Below are 22842 nucleotides of genomic sequence, written 5' to 3'. Positions count from 1 at the left end.
GTGGTGGTGTACTCAGTTGGTTGCAATCTGCAACCTCATCACTAGATGCCACTATATCCTACACACTGGTCCTTTCAACACCTGTAGTGATTCTTACATTCAATCATTATATTGAGAGGAGTAAAACAACAGAATCACAACAACAGCAGAGACAATTATTTGAAAAAAAGAATAAAAAGAAATGAAATGTATTTCCTTTATAATACCCTTCTTATTTCCTTTATCGTATCCTTCACACTACCTAATACACTAGGCAAGAAAACAAAAAACAAATATAGCTAAAAGACAAGGAGGAGACTCAGCTGAAATCCCTGTCAGGGAAGATGAAAGGGGCGATGAGGGTCCAGAGGTAGAGCCCGAGGCCCAGCCAGCTGGAGCTCATCTTCACCCACACAGCTGGCATACTGCTCTGCATGGCCTGGGTGGTGGTGTCTGGTCTGAGAGGGGACAGAGAGGGAAAAGTACAGTTTAGTGAAATCAATTCCAAAAATCCACACATACTAAAATTCATCTACAGATATTTTTCCACATATGATACATGAATGATTAGGAAAAGTTCTTATGTAAATTTAGATGACTGATAGTGCCCTCTGCTGGCCATGCTTGAGGCCTACAATGCATTAGCAACAACCCCCGAGAATGATTTCAAAACTTTTTCTTTTTTCAGTTCTTCACTGCTTGCTGATCAATTTGTCACTCGCAGATTTAACAATTTTGTTGTTTACATGCTCTCAACTTGGGTAATAAAAATAATTGTAATCTGTCTCACAAGCTGTATTTACTTGTTTAACCACAATCTTATTAGCAAGTGCTGCACTTTCACTTCCCCGATTTGTCCCTCCAGTCAGAAGTCTACTTCTCCAACGTTTGCGTGCCTTATGTTGCCTGTCTATCAATCTGTTGGCACGACATACTTACTGGTACCAGTTGGTGAGAGTCATCATGATGTACAGGGAGGCCAGACAGAGGTGGAAGTGGAAAAATGAGTAGCTGTAAGTGACTCCCTCCTCTTCATTGTCCACAGCCCTGCGTATGCCGTCCTCTCCCACCACACCCTCTCCACTTGACCCTCCGCCCTCCTCTGTTTGCATTAGCTTGTTGACCTGGGTGTTACTGGATGAACGGATACTAGAGGAGAGACAGTCAGCGAAAAAAAATATAAATAACACAAATAAAAAACAAAACAAAAACAAACAAAAAAACCCACCATAAAATATAATTTGTGATGGTGTTAGTGCTTACCTAGCATAGAGAGTGCAGAAGAGGAAGATGATCAAACCAACAATGCCCTGAGCATCCCACCACTGCACCTGTCCTGGAGTGCTGTCACCAGATGGTTCAGTGGTGCTGACATTCGACACGAGACTCAACAGGCTGGGGTTACACTTTCGATCTACACACAGCACACAACATTAGACATTTTAATAAACTATAACAGGTTATGAAAAATACATTATCATACAGTGTGCTTGTTGACACTTGACATAAACTTTGAACAAAATATCTGTAAATGTATCCAATATGTAGTGAAGATGCCCAAAACATCTCAGAAGGTGGTATTAGATGAACTTGGTAACATTAATATATTAATAACAAAGTGCACAAGTTCTCCAGTTCATAAATAAATTACTCTCCGTTGAAATAAATGTCCATGTTGAGCAGTTTCTAATGTTTTTATTTTTCCCTTTTGTGATCTAAAATAAGCAGTTGTAGCCTGTGATAAACCTAACATAAAGAAAACATGTGCATGCAGTGTTACAACAGTGCAGTGAGAGAAAGCTACCCTGAATTACATTCTTGGTTTATTTGCATTTTTCAAAAAGTAAAGTAAAATCCAATTTTATGCGGGTAGTGAAGATGCTTTTTAAATGTTGTGTAAGTGGAGCTCAGATGCCAACAACAATAATGCAGTCTACAAAAAGGCAACTGAACACTAAGCTTACATTTACAACAAGCTTGCCCAATGTCTTTACAATGACATTTGCTTAAGAAAGGCAGATCACAAGACATGAAACAAGGAAGGTATGCAAACTATTAGCAAAAAGCAGCTCTTTGTTCTTATAGTGTGCCATTGAAAACTCACCGGTATGATCAAAATGCTGCAGCGGATAAAAAGCGTGTACATGTATTCAAAGAGGACAGTGTGTATTATCACAAATGAGCATGCAACAAGCAGCACAAAAGAAAGCTGCAGCTGTTAAAACAAGACAACAGGAGACTCACTTGGATTGTTGGTCATTGCAGACCAAGTGACGTACATGGTGTAGAGAGAGATGAGTGAAGCCTGCAGTAAGCCGGAGTGTGGCTGGGCTTCCTATAACAAACAGGCCAAACAGACATCATGACAGATTTTCCACAAACAATAACACTGTGTTTCATGCTGTAAAACTGCACAAAAGACTCCATAAAACATAGTGTCTTCATATCTGATACAGTTAACTAATCTATATTTTGTTGTATGCTCTAATTCAATTAGCCATATAACTGTATGACCACATGTGAAGTGCAAAGACCTCTGACAGGCTTTACAAACAGCAAAATATAAACTAGTATTTACCTGTCCTTAAATCAAGTAAATTAAAATAAGTGTGTCTGAATGTAGTATTACTAAGAAATCCTCAACTGAGACTGTAAAAATGAACTGGGTCAGCCATAGAGAAGAGGAAGATCATGCTTTATTTGTAATTTGCCATGTTAAATTTGACTGATTGTAACAGCAGCAGCTTCTGCTGATGAAGCACAAATCCATTTCCACAAAGGAGCTAACAGCAAGGAGAAAAATAAGGCCATGTCCATGCTAGGGGAAATAAATGTGAAAATGCTCTTTTCCTCTCAACGTAGTTCCACCCAAACTAGTGTATTCTAAATTTTCACCATCCATATTTTAAATGTGGTCTTACAGCGTAAACCAAAAGAAATCATTGACATTCTCTGTGTTGTCTGATTGGCATTGTTACACAAAATGAGCAAATAAAGGGGGAGACGGCACTGACAGAAAGTTTGCCTCTTCCTTGCGTTTTCTGATTTGTCAGTTCTGGGGAGCTTTTTAATGGTTCATTTTTGGGGTACTTTTGGGAGAAGGAGCAGGCTAAATATAGATGGAACGTCAAAAATGGAGAGAACAATATGCATTTTCATATATTTACTGCATTAGCACGGACATGGCATAGGACTGGTCCACACTGTACCTGTATCTTGGGTAGGATGGAGACAATGGAGATGATGACACAGAAGATCAGGTTGAGGCTGATGAAGACTTTGTGCTCTGTGCAGCCATCAGGCTGCGTGTAGTAAATGTAAAACAGAACCACAGCAGTGATAGCCAGGGCGTAGTGGAGGACGGTGAAAGACAGCAAGCCTGGAAATGACATCAACATACATTAACATGAATGGCTTAAAACAGCAGAGCAGATCTGTATAATTCATTCAAATGTTGTATCAAGTGTGTAAATAATTTATATGGCAAACACCAATATTTTTTTAATGCTGTACCTGCAAACCAGCATTTGTTGTCACTGTTTTCAGCATTTTCTACCCACACCTTGTTCCAGGAATGAGCAAAGTCGATGAGGAGAATAAGTTGGATTAGAATGAAGATGAAGGATCCCACCACACCAAAGTAAAACCACACTGTGAAGCGCGAAGGAAAACACACATTTGATACCATAACCTAAAACTGTTCATAAAAGGACATTTCACTATTGCCTGAGTCATTGATAAGTCAGCATAGGAGAGCATGTTAGTACCAGTATGAAATGTTCCATCAGGGATGAAAAAGGCTCCCACTGTTATCCCAATAAGGATCAGAAACTTAAAGAACCAGAACCTGGAAAACAGTTATAACACTACCATCAGTACAGCAGACAGAAAAAAGTTGTACATGTAAATTTGAAGATTTTGCCACTGTGAATAAATTCCTCTCATCCAGGATAGTACAAATATTTACCCACTAGACACATTTTAATGGTAAATAGTCAATGGATTGCACTTATATAGTGCCTTTCTAGTCTTTCGACCACTCAAAGCACTTTTACACTAAAAGCCACATTCTCCCATTCACACACATTCACACACCGATGGCGCAGCAATTTGGGGTTCAGTTCACTTCGACATATGAACTGGAGGAGCCGGGGATCTAACCGCTGATGTTCTGATTAGTGGACAACCTGCTCTACCTCTTGAGTCACAGCCGCCCCAAGCTAATAGGTAGTTGTATCAATTTTAACCTCAATGCCTGCGGTTATTTGGCTCCATTTGAACCACATAAAACATTTACCCGTTCTGAATAGCTGCACGTGGATCTTTGCTGGTACGGACACGTATCATGATGGCGGAGAACATAAAGAAGAAGCAGGTCATGGCGAAGCACATACGGTACACAGACTTGTAGCCCACAATGACATCACAGTTGACATGGTTTTCAATACCAGGTATAGTAGTTCCTCCCTGGCAAAATCCTGGGATCTATAAAAACACAAGAATTAGATTTAGGCTAAGTAACTTGTAATTAAGCTTATTGAGAAAAGTATTTCACTGAGAAAATATGTAACAATACTTAAAATACTTCAAGGCAAGTGATTGAGGATTTTCTATGTGAGTCTTAAATTGTAAAATGACTGCTGTAACAACATCTAGCAACACATTTTATTACACATGTTAGCCATTTACTAAGTACTTAAAAATGTATATCCACCTGCATTCTGTGCAGCATTTAATGTGTAACTATCTAACCTCAAGGTATATTACATGGAGTCAAGCAGACACCTAAGTTGCACCTTATTTTAAGATATGTCATCACAATTACTTGTATAGCATCTACATAATGTCAAGTACAGCATATTAAAGAATACATATGCATGGTAAACACATATTGTAGCTCAAGAAATCTAAAGTGATGCCCAAAATGCAATACTATGCTGTGGTAAAGTAATAACATTGCTAGGAACTGTGCTCTCACTTTGCGGAGCTGTGTCTCCATTCCGGGAAGGATCATGATGACAGACACCATGGTCCCCAGCAGCAAAAAGAAGGAGAAAATCAGCCGTGTGACTGTGGAGTTATTGGAGGACGGACAGCAGCCACACAGAAGGCATGGTGCTGAGCCACACAGACAGGAGGCCTATACAGGGATGAAGAAGGGAGAAAAAAAGACATAGAAAATTTAAACTTTAGGGAGGAGTGGCATTTAAAATTAGACAATAGTCAAATGCATGTGGGTAAGTGCTTTATCAGAATGCCAATCATAAATTGGTTTTCTTCCATCATAAAGTACTGGGCCAGTAAATTATTAATCTTGACAATGAATTTCCAATACTGAATCCAAATAGATACACATCAGCCACATTTCTGACTCAAAATCTAGATCATAATACAATCTCTAGCCTAGGGTTTAGAGCTGCAACAGCTTTTTATAACCAATTAATCATTTGTCATTTTTCAAGCAAATATTTGGTGGTTCCAGCTGTCTTTCCTTGTCATATATGACATTAAATTGACAATCTTAACATTGTAGGCTCACTGAGGACATTGCTGTGGCCTCTGATAAATTATGAATATCATTTTTTTCACTGTTTACATACTGTTAACATTTCAGACTAAACTATCAAATGAGAAAATAATCGGCAGATTAACTGATAATTTTATTAAAAATATTGTTAACAGCAGCCCTACTAGGGTTGTGCCCCAGAGTATTACTGCCCCCTGGCTTTTATTGCATTAGTCCACACAGATAAAAACAAACAAGACACCACCTTGTGACTTAGCTTTATTTATGCCAACACTACTGTTTTACCGGCCTGTATCCTGAGCATACATATCACACTTTGTGTGTCAATAACTAACCAGTGTTTACAGTAAGGTGACATATTTCTAACGTTAACTACCAACACAATGCAAATGGCCTGTTTTGACACTTCCTCCATCATAAATACCATGCTAATTCACTAGCTTTTTAAGCTAACTTCCTTGTACTGTATAACGTTAGCGTTAGACATGTCCAGTACAGAGACTATCTTACGTTAACATGTTAGATATGGTAAAGACATTTAAAGTAAGGTTTGTTGTCACGAAGAGCTTAACACGGTTGATTTCTGTGCTAGCTTTAGTTTATGTTCGTTAGTTAGCGTTAGCTCAACTAAGCTCGCTAATGTTGGGACTACAACAGTGAACAAAAACCTTGCGATAATATATGAGATAATATTTATCTTGAGATGAGATACTTACACAGCTGGCTAAAGAGCACAAGGCCAGACAAGCCCCCATTATGACATTAAAATGCTGAGCTAGACTCTCGTTTCCCTGTAAAATAGCGTCAGAAGATACAAACAGGCGGATGTTCCTCTCGACGGTTTTTCAAAATAAACGTTTTCAACCTCAAATGACAAGCTTTTCAACATAAAAGTTCACCTGAAAAGTGTGAGTTGTGTTTTACCAAAAACGTTCTGCATTCAATGTATGTTTTAAGGATGAAAACACACCTTTATGTGGTTATTGGATTAAACTTTTTGTTTTTTTGTGTCACTGTTTATTTCAGCCAAAACAAAACAACCTCGTTGTGTGGGTGGAGTGCAGCGGATAACAAGACCGTTTATTTGGGGACTTTGAAACCTACCATCTGGCCTTTCACTCAGCATCCTAGGAGCTCAGTGTCTGTTGTTTAAAACTGCATGGCTAGCAAAAGAGAGCCTGTCAGGTGCTGATAGAAGCCTCTTCAAAGCCCCTGCTGCTAGTGATGCACCAGCACAGCAAGGGGCCAATGCTGATTGGGTTATTAATAGCCCCTTAATATCTAACCTGGAACAAGGAATATTTCAGGAACAAAGCAGGTAGGAATAAAGTACTAGTAGGTAAAGTTTGCAGTCTAGAATTCATGTTGCCTTTCACCTTATAGATTAGGTAATGCACACATAACCCACTTCTTGCAGGATAAGCAGATAATGGTTTTGGTCTATGAAATCCACACTGCACTTGTGTCATTATTCCTGGAGCAACTAGACACATCTGATTGGCTTCTTGAAACAAGAGGCACAGTATATAAAATACATTTTACTCCTACATGTGTGGATTATGGATTACAGATGTGTTTTAATTTTACAGTTTGATTCCTATATCCAGCACTAGGTAGCAGCATTTAGCCATTTACACTGCTGCCATTCAATTTGATGGGTTCCTATAAATTATACACTCACCGACCTCTTTATTAGGTTCACCTGTGCCATCTAATGCAATCCAATACAACAGCTCTGCCATAAATTCTGCATTTATGAAGCTCATACATTTTTAGTTTTTGCTGACATTGTCAGAAAGGTGATAATTCTACTTTTTGTTTATTATTGAGGTCGTAGTGGATGGTGGTGGTGTACTGGGGTGCATTATGTTGAATTTGTCCACTCCATAAACATACATGAGGGGGGCAAAATATTAGGAACACTTTTCAATATTATGCACCCCAGTACACCATCACCACCCACTATGACCTCAATAATAAACATAAAGTAGAATTGCCACCTTTCTGACTATGTCAACAAAAACTGAAAATGTATTAGCTTTGTAAATGTAGAATTTATGGCAGAGCTGTTGTATTGGATTGCATTAGATTGCACAGGTGAACCTAATAAAGTGGTCGGTGAGTGTATTTCACATTGCAAAAGATGAAGCAACATCAGTCTCCAGGGTGGCCCTGACACATCGACCTCACACAAACATTTAGAGCCTCTACCCTTACATGTTCCTGCACAGGAGAAATACTGTACACAGGTTTCAACATACTAGAATTAAATTTGGTTTTAAACTACAAGCAATATCCCACAGCCTAAGGTGAAGGGAATGCTGTAATATTTTGGGACATGCAGTTTCTCTGTGATGTAATGTTGCCTTGCACTACGCCAGCAACAGCAGCAGTCAACTCCAATCAGTCAGAATGTTAGAGAGCTGTTTATGACTTATTCTCACTACTAGAGGGTATACTGATTTGACAGAAGCATCTGGTGGCTGAATATAAGGCAGTCAAAGTAACACCCTTTGCTATGTCTATCTGTACCAGTCTCAGTGATGAATGATGACAGGGGCCCTGTTTGCAGGACTGACATTAAACCAATATGAAGAATATCTTGTATTTCATTATGTGAAAATGCATGTGATGGAGTAGTTTTATAGCTCAAAGTAAAGTTCTGCCACTCATTGGGCATTTTTAGCCACTTGCCCCGGTGCGGCTCCGATAATCACCTCTTTGTTCTTGAACTGGCGGGCTCACTTGGCTGGCAGCAGTTGGCAGCTGATGTCTGCCTTTCTTTTTTATTGTTCATAGGACGCAGCTGCCAGGATTAAATCTTCATTCTCATCTATCACTACTCATTCATCACTCACTCCAAGGACACTCTCGTACTTTCCCCTTAAGTAAGCACTGCAACAAAAGAGGAATGTTTGAAGGAAAAAGATTCTTGTTTTAGCTTTTAAACACTTTTTTTGTCAGGTAAAAAAAGTTCAGGGTCCGGAATAATTGACTTAAATCAACTGATTAATCTGTACCACAGCTTCTTGTGCCTTAAACATGCCTCATTGAAGGCACAATACAAGGACACAAACAGAGAAAAGACTTTGATAGTATGTTTGGAGGTTGTCTGGAAACCACTGGTTGCAGATATTTTGTAAATTATTCCTTTACCAGTTTCAAAAAAGGACTTGAAGCACACTGATGGATTTGCAGCCTGTTAAGGCTCTGAGAAGTAATTAATTCAGCTGAACATTGCACATTGAGCTGCACAGAAGATGCACAGAGATCCTCTTTTCATTCAAATAATTGGATTTCTGTTATTGGAATTTTATAACAGTTTTATCATAAGTGCTCTAACAGAGAAATAGACCCTTCTGTTGACTAATTGACCTCAAACAAGTGGTGTCATTATTACATACTGCAGCCTACATAATGCACAGTAGATTTCTTTGTCTGTGAATGACTTTTTGGAAAACAAAAGGAATACATATATCTTCATGAATAGCATTCATAAAAAACATAATACATAAAATATTTCATTATTCAGTGTAATAACAATACTTCCATCAAATGTGGAAGCTCATTTTATGGAGAAGGGAAGTGTTACTAAATACTATATTTTTAATAAGGCCAGAAGAAAAAAAGTAAAATAAATAATACATTGATTAAATATTTGGTTTGCATTTATTATTATTTCTACACAGGTTTTAAGTAAAGCCAATGTCAACAAAACACAAGTGTTAATTATGCACTCCATAGTTAAACAAAACGAGCTCACTTTGCTGTGACATTTCAATAATACTTACCAGGTAGGTCTCTTTCAATGCAACATACTGGATTACATATTTGTCACCACACATTAACATAAAACATACATAATACATGTAATGTCAGGCCTGTGAAAACGTTGAATAAAAGCATGGTCTTTTTTAGCAGGTGTTGCTTTCACATGGTGGGCTCTGTGCCATCTGTGCCAGCTTTGTGTCTGTTATTTATCCTGGCGCTAACAGTTTCAACAGTTTCTGTGATTGGTGGATTTGGACCAATGAACGCGAACCGCTCTGGTGACGTTTAGGGTCAGTAGTTTTTCGCGCGAAGGTGCAGAAGTCGGCGGCTTGAATAGAGAGAAGAACAACCTGGTTGGCGGAGATCTGCTCTTCAGGCGCAAGCACTTGACGGTGAGAACAATACTCTTATGCAAATGTCCAACCAGGCTCTCAGACTTCAGTATTAGTGTTGGATGGATAAAGGTCAATTCACACACTTTTTATAGCTTTTAAAGTTCAGTTCAGTGTCACTGAAGTCAATTTTAGACTTTAACGGACTTTGTTGACATGGCCGCTTAAGTTACTGGATGTGCCATTTGTTAAAATACAAAGAGCTTATGAAAATACATTAAAAACACTTTGTATTCACCAATGAATCATTGGTATAGTTTATTCTACTGTAACATCGGCCCATATACTATAACTTAAGTCAATGAGTAAATTTACAATACGTTTGGCTGATGTAATGTTTTTAGTCGATATTATGTAATGATGACCATGAAATGACACCATAGTATGTTTAGCTAGCTAACATAAGTGCTATATCTTTCTCACTATTATTCGGGAAACCGAATTATCAATATCATTTTAAAGTACTTTTTCAAAATTAAGTTTTGTGCTTTAGTATTTCAAGTGCGTGTGTGTGTTTGTGTTTGTGTGTGTTTGTGTGTGTGTGTGTGTGTGTGTGTGTGTGTGGTCTCTTTCCATTTCTTTTGCCGCGCCCCCGCCATTTTTGTAATAACATACCTTGCAGAAATGTGTGTGCACTCATGTCTTTTTTAGCAATTCTTTCAGTGTCATTATCATTTTCTGACATTGTATAATAGCTGAGGCAGCAGTGAGGCGGAGAACTTGTTTTGTCATGTTGTGTTTTGACTGGTAACAGATTATGTAACGTTATATCAGTATCATTTGCGACTATAAAGCACTTGCTACTGTATAATTCTTATTTACGCTGAGAAAATGAATCATTGCATCCACATGTGTGACCAGTCCTCAAATAAATGACTTAAGTATACATATTTCTGAAAAAATTGAGGTTATCAGTTTGACTTTACCAGCCGAAAACAATGTGTTTTGACTCTGTTGGCCAAAACGGGAGGGAAGACTAATTGTTTTTTTAAAAAGGCATGCTTGCATGCTTGATCAATGATCTGTCAAAACATGAGCTATTATCGTCGCTTCAATGCTTCTCTTGCTGTCAGGTCATGAACATGCTGCAAAAGTAGCACTTCACTCTTTCATTTGACCAAAATCATATGAATGAACACTTAACCAATGTGTACAATTAGACTTTATTATTGTTTGATACTAATTTATATCTTTATGTTTTCCTCCAGTTGTGTTACAAGCAACAATTCTGCTGAAATGGAAAGCGTTGGAGGTGGGTGTAAACTATGCAAATAGTTTGTATATGAGGATTATAATTTTTTTGAATGCAACAATACCTTAAAAGCCTTTAAAATCATATTAATGCCTTCTGAAATAAAATGTAAATACACTTTCATTCCAACATATGTTTGTACAGTAAAAACGAAACAAAAACAAAAAACGTCAGCATTTAACTGCTAAACCAGAAAAGCTTCTCACCAGAAAAGCAGCGCAAAGTGAAGTTACTGTGTGTACATGACTTATGAAACCATATGCAAAACCCAAAAACATGTTTGAACTGTTTACCAGTAACTGAAGTTCTTTGATGTGGTTAGTGCAATATGTTGCAACCGTGATCTGTAAGGCAGCACTCACACGATGGTTAAAAACAGTCTTTGTCTTGTCACATCTTGTTTTCATTTCTTCTTCATTGGAAACACAAGATGCTACCACAAAGCTGTCTGGATTATTGTTTTCTTTTGACCTCTCTGACAGAGCAGTGACCCCTAAAAGGTAGCAGGAAGCTGGCTTAACCTCTTTTAATTATCCTCAGTCGGACAATGAATGTCAGTGGAAGCACTATCTGAGCGCAGCAGTGGAGTACTGATATTGTTTATGAACTGGTCGGTCCACAGCAAGTTAATTAAACACATTTTTGATAATCAGTTAATTGTTTGTCATCCATCAAATAAAAATCAATCATTTCTGATATTGGAATCAAATTTTGTGTTTTTTGTGTCTGTCCTCAAACAATCACAGATCTGCTGTAGCTTGACCATCCCGTGTACATCCCGTGTCAGCACTAACAAATATCTTGTTTTACAGACATCCAAGTTAAGGAGCTGAACAAGCGTGCTTCAGGTCATGCATTTGAGGTCATCCTGAGACCCTCAACCCCTGATGCCAAGGGTGAATTTCCTTTGTCCCCTCTTGTAAAAAAGGAAACATCTCTGGATGGGATTAAGAGGAAACTGGAAGCTGCAGAAGAGAGACGCAAGGTAATTGCTAACAGATGTAAACAAATGATCATGAGCACATGCATTTAGGATTCAGGTTCAGTAAACTCTTTTGTCATTTTATCAGAGCCATGAGGCTGAAGTGCTGAAACATCTTGCTGAGAAACGTGAGCATGAGAAGGAAGTCATCCAGAAGGCCATAGAGGAAAACTGCAACTTTAGCAAGATGGCACAAGAGAAACTCAATCAGAAAATGGAGGCAAACAAAGAGAACCGCAATGCACGAATGGCAGCGCTCAACGAGAAATTCAAGGAGAAGGTAAGCTCCTAATGGTTTATCAACCTTATCTTCATCTTTAATGTTGGAAAAAAAAATGAAAACAGTAACCCGAGCCTTGTGATTCTTCTGTCTTTAAACACAAACAGGACAAGAAGCTTGAAGAAGTGAAGAAAAACAAGGAGACAATGAAAGAAAAGGAGAATTAATTTGGTCATAATCTGGAAAACGGTTTTTACATCTCCAAAGATAAGTTATATTTTTTTAACTGACACTTACATGGTATTGTTTGTTGTGTTAGTTTTGATTGTTGGTATGGATATGGGGTGAGTTTTCTTTTCTTTTTTTCTTTAGATTTACCTTCGGCAGCTGATTACACTGTTTACTTTTTGCTGTATGAACTAGTATATTTTTACTTTCAGAGGCATTCTGTTGTAATAAATTGGTTCATGTGCTGAATACTGTTTAATATACTGAATACATCCCATAATACTGTTCTAAACTGTTGATAATGTTTGTGAGTTTGAATAAGCTGTACAATACCACGGTTCCCCATTAAAGTCAATGTCCAAAATTTAATGTTTTCTGTCATGATGTGTGTTGAATGTATCTGTTCCTTATGAAAATTACATCATTATTTTTCTGTATCATGTGATGAAGACTGACATAATTTGAATTTAAAGTTAGAGTGCAGAGTCGTTATGGTACGTCCTGTAGTAGCGTAGTAATGCTGACATCTAGTGGCAATTTTTGTAATCTTAGTAACAGTTTTGTGATTTACAGCAGTGACTCCCAAGATAAACCTGAAGGGTCACCAGATTAAACAGAAGAGAATATTCTGTTATCATTTCTTACTTTTACTACTACAGTACTCCTTTTAATCCTTCAATTAAGACAAATAGTCAAAGCCTTCACAAATCACATTCACAATGAGGCCGTAACCTGAGATGATAGGCCACACAGGCCAGGAACCACTAATCAGAATGATCAAATGAATCAATTAAGAAGAAGGATCTTTTTGTATCTCTAAATCATGTAAAGAATATTTAAATAACGCAGGGAAAAGTCACTCTTTGGTTGACCTAATAACCAACATATATGAAACCAATGACAATGGGTGACAAGTAGAAATAACTTCACTTTAAGCAGTCACAAGCCAAATATGTGATAACAGACATAGCATGTAGATTATTAATGGATTAACATCTTTCCTCAGCGTTTACCATCTTTATACCTGCGTATTCTTCAAGGTAGGGAAACACCCATCTATCACCATGGTACTACATAAACATTCACACGTTTAAACTGACTGTATGGGCAAATTATAGTTTCACCTGACCTGTATATCTGTAAATTGTAGGGACACCATTATGCTTTAATTAGTACAAGAAAACGTTAGAGGACAAAGCTCTGAATGTCACCCTTGTACTGTAAGAGTTGATGTCATCATGCATAAGCAGCTAACAGTACTGACTGTTACAAGTTGTCAGAGCAACTGCATTGTCATATATTCATGTAGTGAACTGGGACATGAGGTTTGGAGTTTTAAATGCCCGACTAACATCTACAGACAATTTGGCAGCACAGACCCTCTTCAGGTGTTTATAATTGATGTCATCTTACAAATACTGTGTGATTTTTTTTTTTACAGGTTTTCTTTAGGACAGGTGGAGAGCAAATACCGTTTCAGACAACAGCTGCACACCACATGATCTGCTCAGTTTTATATAACTAGTCATAAATCAGATGTCAATTGATTTCTCTAAAGCTGCTCAACCTGTTTTCATTTCAGTTCCACAGCATGTAGAGTTTTAAGTTTTGTGTGTGTGATTCATGTCATTTGAGTTATTGTTTGCTTTTTACAATTTGATATCAGGATTTTTTAACTTTTGGCTATTTAAACAGGCGCCAATATGGTTTAGAAACTTAAAATATGATTCAGTAAAATCATTTATAGTGTATAGTGTATAGTAATTACGGTCTCATTTAGTTTACAGATTTTTGCAGAAGTTGCACTGTAAAATGCTAGAAAATGATTTCATATGGTTGACATGCATAGTAAGTCACACACAACTAAACTCATGGATAAACCTTTTTCAGCTTGCATCAGTAAAATAAATAAATAAATAAAATACATACTGCACTTAAATCCAACAAACAACAACACTTGGGATATTTATTGTTTTTTAAATAACTTTGTGGTTTTATACTTTGTGCTCACAGTATAGTAATGTTTGTCCAAATGTGACATATTGAAAATTTACACATAGCTGTTTGTGTTAGGGGTGAGTCTGTATTTCTATGCACACACACAATGCTGCACAATCCCGTCTTTGTCATGTGTTGGAATGAAACTGCCATACTCATCAGCCCAGCCTGCTTGTCCCGTAGTGCCGTGTTCCTTGAGTGTCTGACAGCACAGGGGACTGAGGCTGGCTGGACTCCAAGACCCAGTTTTGGATTCTTGCTCATGATCAGGACTTTTCCTGGCTTTACCAACAAGGTATTATCAGCATCAATTGTTTGCTTTATTCCATATTATCAATGATGTTCTGAGCTTCTGTTGACACTTTTTGCTCATGTTCTCAGAAGTTTACCTTATTCAGGTTAATACACAGATCATCCTAGAGTTGATAAAAGACCGAACATATTAAACTTTATTGTAGACACGCCCTGAATTCATCTCTGTTGGGAAAATGCACTGAGTAGGATGGCTTAAATAAGGAAACAATGTAGATCTCTGACACACTGAGTCCAACAAAGGAAACATTGTTACTGAACGCCTAAACCAAAGAAAGGCAGAGGGCATAAAATGGATTTGACCACACTAGTCAAGCAGAAAAATTGCTTATTTTGATAACCAGATGAGATCCAGTGATGTTACCACTAGATCTTTGGAAGGCAACTTAGAAGCCAAAACACTGACAAAGAAATGCATATTTCCGTGTTGTATATTTAACTACATATTCTTCTTAATATTCCTCATTTTGTTGTTTTGCATACTGTGTGTTGTGTCCTTTTGCTTTTAGTTAGTACCTGATAATGCAGCATCATGAAATCCTGAATGATAAACAGTATTCTCTAACATTAATATTTTCTTTTTAATATTGCACTGCATTATTATCAACTATTTTAACATCTGTTTTAATATCAATTAAGGGCCACTATGTAACATCTGTCCAGAGACTACAGCTGAAAAATATACTTATATTACTATGATAGAAACTAAACCTTATTTGAATGTATTTGGGATATAGGAACTTTGTATGGATCAGTTGGGACATCGTCCCATTCATCATCCACAGGGTGCTGACAGGCTTTACATCCAAGTTAGTTCACATAGCTTTTGGGGGAAAAATAAGCATATTGATAGGAATAGCATGTGCAAAATTGTCATTTCCCTTTAACCTCTGTTAAATGTACTGAGACTTGTTTGTATTTGCTTTAATGTAGCAGACACACTGTGATACATGCAGTTGAATATGTGCAACGCTGGGAGCAGAAATATGATATTTCTAGAAACAAGACCACTAGCAATGGCATTATTAAAAAAAAAAGCTTTATATAAACTCCTGTATCACTATCAACATTACATGACTTCTAAGCTAAACGTTAAGTCTTGAACCAGTTTGCTAAATGTAATTATATCATTATATTATGTTACCTATTTATATTATTTGTCATATTGTATTAATAACCAACAGGTTATCAGTCAGAAATGCCTCATGTGAGTGCCATACATTCATATAACAGTGGAAGATTTCCTGTGGAGGGTAGGCGGGCTGTTCGGCCAGGCGACACCTGTCATTGGTCGAAACGATACGTGCGGCCGCAGAAAAAGAGCAGCGCCGTGTTTGCTGATTGGCTAGAAGATCCGTTTGTCAGAATTCTTTCGTATCCTCCCAGCATCTGCGCTGTGAGAGCCGCCAGGCAGGCGCTGCTCTCTTCACCGCCATCCTTTCTCCGTTTCCCACCGTCAAACAATGTTATTAATATTCTGCACGGCTCTGAATCATTCATCGACTGCTAAAATTAAGACTTTGGATTGAGTCTATCATCTACAGGTATGTGCATTTTATTAGTGTTTTTTAGTGTTATAGTGTGATATATATATATATATATATATTTTATTTTTTTTTTTCGGTAAAAATGATAAAGTGGTATACTGTAGGGTGAAATACGCTCAGATGGCCGTTAAACCCGGGCAGTTTTTCTTAATGTGCAGCGGTATCTTTCTAATTCAGCACAGCCGGGGCTTGTGATGCACATGGGGAATTAAAGCAAGCCCCGAGGCTCGGAGGAAGGGGAAATGCAAATTTATTTCGGACACCGGATCTCAGTTTTTAACAGGCATATCGATTAGGTGCAGATTTAAAGCAATTGCTTGTGGGAATTGACTGCAACAGGCCCATATAGGCCCGTGTTTAACACACAGGCTACTCTATGAAAGATATATCCTGGTTATAATCGAGCATTCCACACACTCATAAATATTTTAAAGGATTGCGACCCTTGTTGGAAACAGGGTGTGGACGTCGGATGGGTTATGTTACGTAATCTCCTCCCATTCATCACTCTACGCCTTTCCTCCTGAACCCCGGCCTGTGTTCATCCCACACAGCCTGATCTCTATGAGGCTGCTGCCTCTGCTCTCTGCCCTGCCCACATCCCCGGCAAGCAGAGTGCATGAACCTAGAAAGATCTGGAGTGAGCACATCAAATCAATAGGATTTTATACTGAATTCAACCTCGATTTCACTATATGTCGATGGCGTTCAAATTACTAAAGCTCAAAAGAAAAAATCTGTAGAATAATGTCCAGTTGTTAGTGTTGCAACAAATAGAAACATCTGTATTTGTTGCAAATCATTGTAGGCACTGTCAGGCATATTTTCCCCCATCTTGTGTCCGAAGCAGAAATCAGGCTCCAATATACAGTGTATATATAGTGATAATAGTGGCTTAGCTGTGTGTGTGTGTGTGTGTGTGTGTGTGTGTGTGTGTGTGTGTGTGTGTGTGTGTGTGTGTGTGTGTGTGTTATATATATATGTAAATTTGTCAGCTCTCATCTATTGATTTATGATTTATGATGTGAATCCTGGTCCTTTAACATTTCTGGGAGTTTGGGGGTTTCTTGATAATCCAAAACAGACACTCCTCCACTTCTCAGGCAGTAATATCTTGTTTGCGATCACTGGTACTGATAATTGGGAAAGAAGCCTTATTACCAGACTATAGGAGCAGCTAAAGCAAATCTTTTTGCTCTCCTCATCCTTTTATTAGCAAAGAATCATGGAAAACATATAGGTAGAAGGCTTCTCATTTTTAGTTAACTGTTGCTGATTAAACATGAACTCATCACTGAAACATCACTGGCAGTACATTAGATCAGCTGTAGCTAATTAACGTTTATTCACTTACGACTGAAATGAAAAGTTTGTCTGTTCTCTGGTTAATGTGCTCTCTGTATCTATATTCAAATAAAGATGGTTTGTGAGTTACATCACGCTCTAACACCACTATACTACCGCCAGTGAACTGTGTGTGCTGCTATTCAACAGGGACCAGCAGAGTGGCGACTCTTAACTGGCAAACTTACGAAACTCCCAGTTTACCTTGATTGACTTATTAAACATTTTTATTGGCTCGACTTAATAGAATCAGGACCTTTAGTATTTGGAGTAAGTAGCTGCTGAAGTACAGCAGGCAGTTCAATGTGTCAGCTACATTTAATCAACATTTCATATATTGCTCATCTCATTTTCAGGTTGTAGGTACAGATTATCAACATTAACTGGGGCTTTCTCAGCCAACAATAGATGATTAGATATAATTGAGTTGCCGTTATTTTAGCATTTAGTTATTTGTTGGAAGATGTTGAAAGGTAAACCTAATAAGATCCTATAAGGGATTTGAGAGGATTTGAATTCAGTAAAATGCTATTGAACCCCAACCCTACCCTTTTGTCAAGCATAAATCCAGCTTCATGTAATGTAAAAGCTGTTGCTCTCAGTGTCGAACACACAGAGAATTACCACCCAACACTGCAGTTTATTAATATGGAGCTTTTTAATCTATTTTGGATCATTGTTTTGGTTTTCCGGCTCACAACTCCACTCTCATCAACCTCATTTCCAGCAGCAGTAGGCAGCTGTTTTTAGCAAAAAAGCTAAGATAAATCCACTGTACACTACCTGCCTAGTCAGGTCTGCTCAATCAAAGGCAACTCACTTGCTCTTCTCTCATCCAAAAAGCCTCTTCAGAACTGAGGGAAACTTTCATGTGAAAGGCTTCTTGAGTTCTGATGAAGCATTTTGGATGAGAGGCGAAACATCTTTGATAATCTAAAGCACAGTTGCCTTTGACTCAGCATTTCTACATATACGATGACCTGGATGACTGAGAATCTTCACAGACACAAGAGATTTAGTTTGGTTTAGTGTTTGAGTGTTTTCATTTACTGTAATTTAGGGTTGCAACAATGATTATATTCATCATCAATTGATCTGTCAACCACCATTTATTATTTAGACTAAAAAATGTAACAAAACAGTCCAAATTGTCTGTCACAGTTTCCCAGCGCCCCAGGTGACATCTTTAAATTGCTTCTTTTGTTCAATCCACTGTACAAAACAAAATATATTCCATTTGCAATCATATAAAACAGAAAATCACCTGTGTCTGGAGCCAGAGAATATGTGACAATTTTTGCTTGATAAATGACTTATTGATTTTCAAAATTTCTGTTGATTCTTCTTCTGTTCATATGATTAATGCATTGCGGTACGTCTTTACTTTGTAATAATAGTAGTGTTTGCGGCACACATTTACACACAAAGACCTAGAGATGACAATATCTCAAAGCCAGATAGTTATTGACTAACTGACTGTTCGTTCATTCTTTCCACCTTCCTCTCCCGCCCCCAGTTTGCCATGGCGACGGTGGTGATGGAGCAGATCGGTCGCCTGTTCATCAATGCGCAGCAGCTGCGTCAGATCCCTCAGCTGCTGGAGTCGGCCTTCCCCACTCTGCCTTGCACTGTGAAGGTGTCTGATGTTCCCTGGGTGTTCCAAGAGCGTCACATCCTCACTGGCTACAGACAGCCGGATCAAAGCTGGCGCTACTACTTCCTCACCCTCTTCCAAAGACACAATGAGACCCTTAATGTGTGGACCCATCTGCTGGCTGCCTTCATCATCTTGGTGAAGTGGCAGGAGATCTCAGAGACAGCAGATTTTTTGCGAGACCCTCACGCTCAGCCCCTCTTCATTGTCCTCCTGGCAGCCTTCACCTACCTCTCCTTCAGTGCTCTCGCTCATCTTCTCTCTGCCAAGTCCGAGCTCTCCCACTACACCTTCTACTTCCTCGACTACGTGGGGGTCGCTGTCTACCAGTATGGCAGTGCCCTGGCGCACTACTATTATGCCATAGAGGAAGATTGGCACACTAGAGTGCAAGGGCTCTTTTTACCTGCTGCAGCGTTCTTGGCCTGGCTCACTTGCTTTGGCTGCTGCTACGGCAAATATGCCAGTCCTGAGATGCCCAAGCTTGCCCACAAGCTTTTCCAAGTGGTGCCCTCAGCCTTGGCTTACTGTTTAGACATAAGCCCTGTGGTCCACCGCATCTACAGCTGCTACCGGGACGGCTGCTCCGACCCAGTCGTGGCGTACCATTTCTACCACGTGCTCTTTTTCCTAATTGGCGCCTACTTCTTCTCCTGCCCTCACCCAGAGAGTTTGTTCCCTGGGAAGTGTGACTTCATCGGGCAGGGCCACCAGATATTTCACGTGTTCGTGGTGGTTTGCACCCTGACGCAGATCGAAGCGCTGCGAAAAGACTTCACAGAGCGCCGCCCCTTCTACGAGCGTCTTCATGGCGATCTCGCACACGACGCCGTTGCACTCTTCATCTTCACTGCCTGCTGCAGTGCCCTTACCGCTTTTTATGTGCGCAAGCGTGTACGTGCTTCTCTCCATGAGAAGGAAGAGTAAAAAAAAAAGAAAAAGAAAAAAGAAAAGTCTAATTTATTTTACTCTTTAGTGACCGTTAATTAAAATAATTTAAATGTTTTGTCAATGAAAGTTATCAGTTTGTGACAGTGACTTATTATTTCTTCTCTATGTGATCTGCCAAATACAGTGAGCTAAAAAAAAAAGTGATGTTTTTGTGATTTACAGTGAGGAAAAGGGAATCTTGTAATGTGTCTGTAGCAATACAGGTTGTATTTAAACACTACAACAAGTCCTTGCATCTTTCTTCTGCTCTTTTATTGGTCTGAAAGGGTTGTTTTTAGTCATAGTGTTAAGGAATGTTTCACTCACCATACAAAAATACGCTTTCTGTAGAGGTGAGCAGAAAAATGAGGAGGCTAGTTTCTTAAGATGCCTTTTACCCAAACATATTTCGAATAATCTGACTGTCTTAATCAAATTGTAGCATTTTAAATCATGCAAGCATTTATTTTTAGAAATTACAGTCCCATAACACTTTCTATACGCAGCCAGGTACCAATCTCAATTCAATTCAAATTGGTGTTCTTGATGTACCTTTCTGACACTTTGTCCTTTTGATTCTGCCTCCCTCTTTAGGATCAAAGCAGGGTTGGTTTTTTTTATTATTATTATTATTATTGTTATCAAGGCGCTAACACTGTGTCACACAAATGTAAGAACATATTCCAAGAACAATGAGAACCTAATTTGAAAACCAAAAATTGTACCTCTTATTGAAAAAAAAAAAAAAAAAAAAAAATCTATTAAGTTATGTTGAAAATGAGGCTGGCACTCAGAAGTAGTTAAAAAAGACGGATGGAAGATTACTGATGTCTCTTTGTTGTTGTGACAATGTTAATATTTTGTATTCAAAGGGCTGGAACGTCAGCTTTTGCCTTTTCACAACCCATGATGTCAATGCTTTGGCGTGCATTGTTAGTTGAGTCACAGAAGCTGTGTTTGACTGTTTTCTGCTTTTGGTTTTTTCTTTGTTTTTTTTTTTTTGTATGATGAATATGTATGTGCCTCAAAGCATGTCTTTTGGTATATACTGTGGATGTAAAGTGTGTGAATGTCTATAAAAGCTTTGCCATGCACTTCTTTCCTACCCTGTAAATAAGCTGTATTTCTCTAGAAAGTCGTTTGCATTCCATCTTTCTCTCCAGTAGCACTCAGAGCTTAATGCATATTTTTCTGGAATACAGCACCTTCCTATTTTGCAGCATCCTTTCAAAAAAAACATATTTTGTGTTCGGTGTCCTTCAGCTTATCAGACTTTAAGAGCTATGAATACATCATTTCATACTGTTGCTCTGAAGTGTCCATTTGTTTTTTTTTTCCTCTTTGTTGACTTTGTTATAAAAAATATCCTGCAGATATGGCTCATCGATAATGTTGCCTAGATTTTTATCTCACAAAATCTCAAATGCTAATGTCAGAAATGATCTATATTCATTACAGCACTCTCTGTTCATGATGGTGTTTAATGTGCCAATGAATCTGTGATTGCATCAGTGATGGTACTACTGAAAGATGAATTTCAGAGGCTGAATGTCGGAAATGACAAGTTGATTTAAATGATGTCTTGACCTGACTGCAGACATGTTACTGATGAGATTTAACCCTTATGCCCTTCAATATGAATCCTCTCTTGACTTTGGCATTACTGACCTGGTCTCATCATGCACTGCCTGAATCAACACTGTATATACTGTAGCTGACAACACTGGCTATGTTTACATGCATGAAGATTTCTACTGTTGATGTGGTTATTCTGGTTTTGTGTTGACATTTTGCACATGTAATAATACAGAATAACTTGCGTGAACTCCAGTTAGGAGAAACTTGTGCAAGATGCCTCCCTTATTGTGCAGGGTTATAAAATTGGTTGGCAGCAAGATTGAAGCTCTCAAACATGCATAGGACAAATTTTATACATGTGAGCTAAGTATTATTTCTAGGTTAATGATATCCAAATGGCAAATAAAGCCTGTAGGTCTCTCACCAGTCCTGCTTGTCACATGAGGTGAACCAAAGCACTGGGAATATAATTTCTTCCCAGGTGTTACGGATAACAGGCATATGACCAGTATTTTATGCTGCAACATGGATAGTCTGACAGATTATCTGAGTAGCATGCAAAGCAAACCTGACTAAGACTTTAACTGGAACTTGGCCTGTACTCTGTCTAAATGAGTGTGTGTGTGTAAACGTAGCCTCTGATGCCACCAAAGGTTTCCCTTCATCTCTTTATGAAAGCAGGGTGACAGGGACCAGAATGTCTTCTGCCTCTTAAAATATGTGTGACTGACTGTACTAATATTCTATGGTATTTAAGGAAATAAAGTGTTACAGTAACTTCAAATTCTCCTATTTGTTTTTTTTTTTTTTTACAGGTTAGGGATCATATGGAAGCAAAGAAAGGCCATAATCATTTGAATCTTTATTGCAAAACCTGATTGATGCAAAGATCACTGAATTCATATAAATGTATTGAATTTCAAAAACTTTTTTTGTATTTCTTTGGGGTTCATAAATGTAGGAAATTCAAGAATCTATTATTTTAAAAGACTTTACTTAAGTTTCTCAAATTCAACTGGTCATTTTTGGATCAAGAAATTCAAGTCAAGGTAAAAAAAAAAAAAAAAATCAGGTCGCTCAAATTGGATTGCTGTTATTAGGGCACCAAAGTTCAAGTTCAAGGCTAGC

General features: G+C 38.2%; 3 protein-coding genes across 3 annotated transcripts; 2 read left to right on the top strand and 1 right to left on the bottom strand.

Annotated features, from left to right (window-relative positions):
- On the bottom strand, positions 1–6345 carry serinc2l (serine incorporator 2, like). The gene is made up of 10 exons (XM_042424695.1): positions 6223–6345; positions 4958–5119; positions 4277–4464; positions 3747–3826; positions 3493–3630; positions 3189–3358; positions 2224–2314; positions 1243–1393; positions 919–1128; positions 1–437 (listed from the first exon to the last, which is right to left on the bottom strand). Exons 1-10 carry the CDS (start codon positions 6259–6261, stop codon positions 299–301), a joined length of 1368 nt encoding a protein of 455 aa, XP_042280629.1. The 5' UTR covers positions 6262–6345; the 3' UTR covers positions 1–298.
- Positions 6346–9566: 3221 nt separating this feature from the next.
- stmn1b (stathmin 1b) lies at positions 9567–12720 on the top strand. Its single transcript, XM_042424696.1, has 5 exons — positions 9567–9669; positions 10878–10921; positions 11734–11906; positions 11992–12183; positions 12291–12720. Exons 2-5 carry the CDS (start codon positions 10906–10908, stop codon positions 12348–12350), a joined length of 441 nt encoding a protein of 146 aa, XP_042280630.1. The 5' UTR covers positions 9567–9669; positions 10878–10905; the 3' UTR covers positions 12351–12720.
- A 3303-nt stretch (positions 12721–16023) lies between these two features.
- paqr7b (progestin and adipoQ receptor family member VII, b) lies at positions 16024–22498 on the top strand. The gene is made up of 2 exons (XM_042425220.1): positions 16024–16205; positions 19069–22498. The coding sequence occupies exon 2, from the start codon at positions 19075–19077 to the stop codon at positions 20131–20133; it is 1059 nt and encodes a 352-aa protein (XP_042281154.1). The 5' UTR covers positions 16024–16205; positions 19069–19074; the 3' UTR covers positions 20134–22498.
- The last annotated feature ends 344 nt before the right edge of the window (positions 22499–22842 follow it).

The sequence above is a fragment of the Thunnus maccoyii genome, chromosome 10, assembly GCF_910596095.1.
Source record: "Thunnus maccoyii chromosome 10, fThuMac1.1, whole genome shotgun sequence".
Taxonomy (NCBI): domain Eukaryota; kingdom Metazoa; phylum Chordata; class Actinopteri; order Scombriformes; family Scombridae; genus Thunnus; species Thunnus maccoyii.
The sequence above is the reverse complement of the archived record's forward strand: the minus strand, read 5'-3'. Positions and strand labels throughout refer to the sequence as shown.

Excerpts from the sequence above, each read along its gene's own strand:
- serinc2l (XM_042424695.1), bottom strand. The coding sequence starts at position 6,261 with ATGGGGGCTTGTCTGGCCTTGTGCTCTTTAGCCAGCTGT. Across the intron at positions 3,359-3,492 it reads CAACAAATGCTGGTTTGCAG|GCTTGCTGTCTTTCACCGTC; the intron begins GTACAGCATTAA and ends TGTCATTTCCAG. Across the intron at positions 1,394-2,223 it reads TGCAATGACCAACAATCCAA|ATCGAAAGTGTAACCCCAGC; the intron begins GTGAGTCTCCTG and ends TGCTGTGTGTAG.
- stmn1b (XM_042424696.1), top strand. Across the intron at positions 11,907-11,991 it reads CTGCAGAAGAGAGACGCAAG|AGCCATGAGGCTGAAGTGCT; the intron begins GTAATTGCTAAC and ends TCATTTTATCAG. Across the intron at positions 12,184-12,290 it reads ACGAGAAATTCAAGGAGAAG|GACAAGAAGCTTGAAGAAGT; the intron begins GTAAGCTCCTAA and ends AAACACAAACAG.
- paqr7b (XM_042425220.1), top strand. The coding sequence starts at position 19,075 with ATGGCGACGGTGGTGATGGAGCAGATCGGTCGCCTGTTCATCAATGCG.